Source organism: Euphorbia lathyris, chromosome 1 (genome assembly GCF_963576675.1).
Source record: "Euphorbia lathyris chromosome 1, ddEupLath1.1, whole genome shotgun sequence".
Lineage (NCBI taxonomy): Eukaryota > Viridiplantae > Streptophyta > Magnoliopsida > Malpighiales > Euphorbiaceae > Euphorbia > Euphorbia lathyris.
In genome coordinates, this window is record NC_088910.1 from 20,607,740 (window position 1) to 20,610,363 (window position 2,624).

At 28.5% G+C, this 2,624-nt stretch overlaps 1 protein-coding gene across 1 annotated transcript; it reads left to right on the top strand.

The window, feature by feature from the left end:
- The first annotated feature begins 1,172 nt into the window (after positions 1–1,172).
- Positions 1,173–2,355, top strand: LOC136220935 (transcription factor TRY-like). The gene is made up of 3 exons (XM_066008828.1): positions 1,173–1,414; positions 1,506–1,593; positions 2,158–2,355. Exons 1-3 carry the CDS (start codon positions 1,369–1,371, stop codon positions 2,273–2,275), a joined length of 252 nt encoding a protein of 83 aa, XP_065864900.1. The 5' UTR covers positions 1,173–1,368; the 3' UTR covers positions 2,276–2,355.
- Positions 2,356–2,624: the final 269 nt, after the last annotated feature.

Sequence of the window (2,624 nt, forward strand, 5' to 3'; positions counted from 1 at the left end):
GCCACGTGGATTGTTAGTTTAGACAGATGGAGTTCATGCAGATTCATAGTTGAATATTGTGTAACATTAAATAATAAATGGATGTAGACATCAGCTTTCTTAGGATCAATATACACCTCTTCATCCCCAGGCTGATTACAAGATTTAGAATATATTTAATTAAATATAAATATTAGTTTAAATTCAGGTTTAATACATACCCGTTCCATAATAATAGACCGATTCTCTAAATTTTACAAGTATTTTACCAATTTTGTAAACTTATTATTTTGTATCATTAGCTCTTTAAACTTGTCCATATAAATTTATTAGTTTCTACAACTTTACAAACTCTAAACTTACTTATCTGTAACAATTAAATATAAAAATTATAATATTAACTCGGATCAAGGTATAAAAATATCTCTAACATTTTAAATTAGAAATAATTTTACTTCTAATATCTAAAATGATGTAATTTTACTCTTAACATTAGTAATCGAAGAGCAAATTTTTATCCCTTTAATGATAAAGAAAAAATATATTCTAAATCTTGTGATCGGCCTGTTGAAATTTTATTTGTACTTCAAAAAATGATAAAGAAAAGAAAAATATATAGTATTATAGAGGCAAAGAAACCATAAACAGATGGTTGATGTGGTTAATTTAACCAGTTTAATATTTAGTGGGAGACTTATTCTAATAAGGATCTATTTGACTTGAATCTGAATTAAGGAGGACAATTGGTTTAGGAGATATTAGTTAAATAAAAATATAAAAGGTTAAATTTGGCCTCATGTATTTAAAATATCTTGATAGTGTATATAAATTTGTATAAAATATTTCAGATAGTGCGTGAAATATAATCAATTAATCAATCGGTTGTCCGGATTGTATGTTGCACGAGTCTTGAAAAAGCAAAACAATTAAGACCGGTGTATTCTATTCTAATATTAGAGAATATAAGTTTTACAATTTAACAAATAAGAACTTTTAACACATCTTCGAATACAGATTTTTTTATATAACCGAATGATTAATTAATTACATTTTATGTAAGTTGACAAAACTAACGGAACATTTTATACAAATTGGAGATATTTTGAAAGTTTATAACAAATGTAAATTAGCAATACATAAACCAGTGTAACCCTTAACCCTTTCCAAAATTGAAAGATGACAGACGGTATAGATAGGGTTTAAAATAAAGAGTTTGGGAAGGTGAAAGCTTTGTTGTTAACGACAAGTCTACCAGTCAACAAAGCGAACAAATAAATAGAAGTTGCAGAGTTTGTTGAGAGCTGAGATCGATGTTTCCCATTTCCCCATGCTTTTTCTTGATATAATATAACTTCCTCTTTAGATTCTTCAACTTCTTATTGTGTTGCTATGGACAGTAGACGCCGCCGAAGATCAGCCATTACTGAGTCTGATGGTAAATCCTTTTCTTAATTTCTTCTGCATTCTGGATTTCTTTCATTTCAATCCATTAAGAAAGTAAGTAAATGTCTGTGTTTTGTATGCAGAGGTTAGCAGTATTGAGTGGGAGTTCATAAGGATGACTCACCAAGAAGAAGATCTCATCTATAGAATGCATAGGCTTGTTGGAGATAGGTAATTTCTTTTCTATATCACTGCAAATTTTGATTTTGGTATGATCCTATAATTAATATCATAAATTATAAATTAATTAGTAAATATTAAAAAATGCATTATATATTAATGGATATATTCATAGATAGTTGGAGGTTCTATTAGGTGGGGCTAGTTATTACTGTACTGTTCCTCTCCCGATCCATCCTTATGAATAAGGATAATTTTCCGCCTCATCTCCAATCTTATGAAAATGGGTGTTGGGGATTCACCGATTCTAATAGAATGCGACCTAATGCTTATCAGCATTGTCCATCTCGTTGACAATAGTATCATTTCTTTAGGATCCAATCATTACATGCCTATAAACATCCACCTATTTTATCCTCGAACCAATACATTATACCTAAATATTATATATATATTATCCACTTAGACTCCAATTTCTATTTCTTAATACACTTCCTATCCCTATTGCAAGTTTTTAGCATCGTTCATTGTTCAGACTTTCCACTCAGTCATTACATTTTGTGTATCTCTTCTATTTTATTTCATCCTTACATTGCAGATTGGGTTTTTGTTCAGGTGGGATTTGATTGCTGGTAGAATTCCAGGCAGAAAAGCTGAAGAAATTGAGAGATTTTGGATAATGAGACATACCAAAGTTTTTGTAGAGAGATGTAAATTTGCAAGGCTAAAGTGAGATTGAACATCTTGTAAACGTCTTCATCAAATATGTTATTCATTTGTTAATTGTCCTTACCAAATGTGTCAATTTCACCTTTTGTTAATTTTAATCATCCCATTTCTAAGTTTCTCCCTCATTATTTCTTGGGAAAATTACACAGAAATTCTTATTTTAAAATCTATTTACAACTATGTCAAATCATCATTTTGAATTATATCAAACTAGTAAAATCAGTATTTTTAAAATATTTTAAGGATTAAAATTTATAAATTAGAAGTTTAGAATATATTTTATAGTGTTTATGATTTATGAATTGGAGTCTAGAATTTTTAAGTTATGGTTTAAAATTATAATATATAAAAAA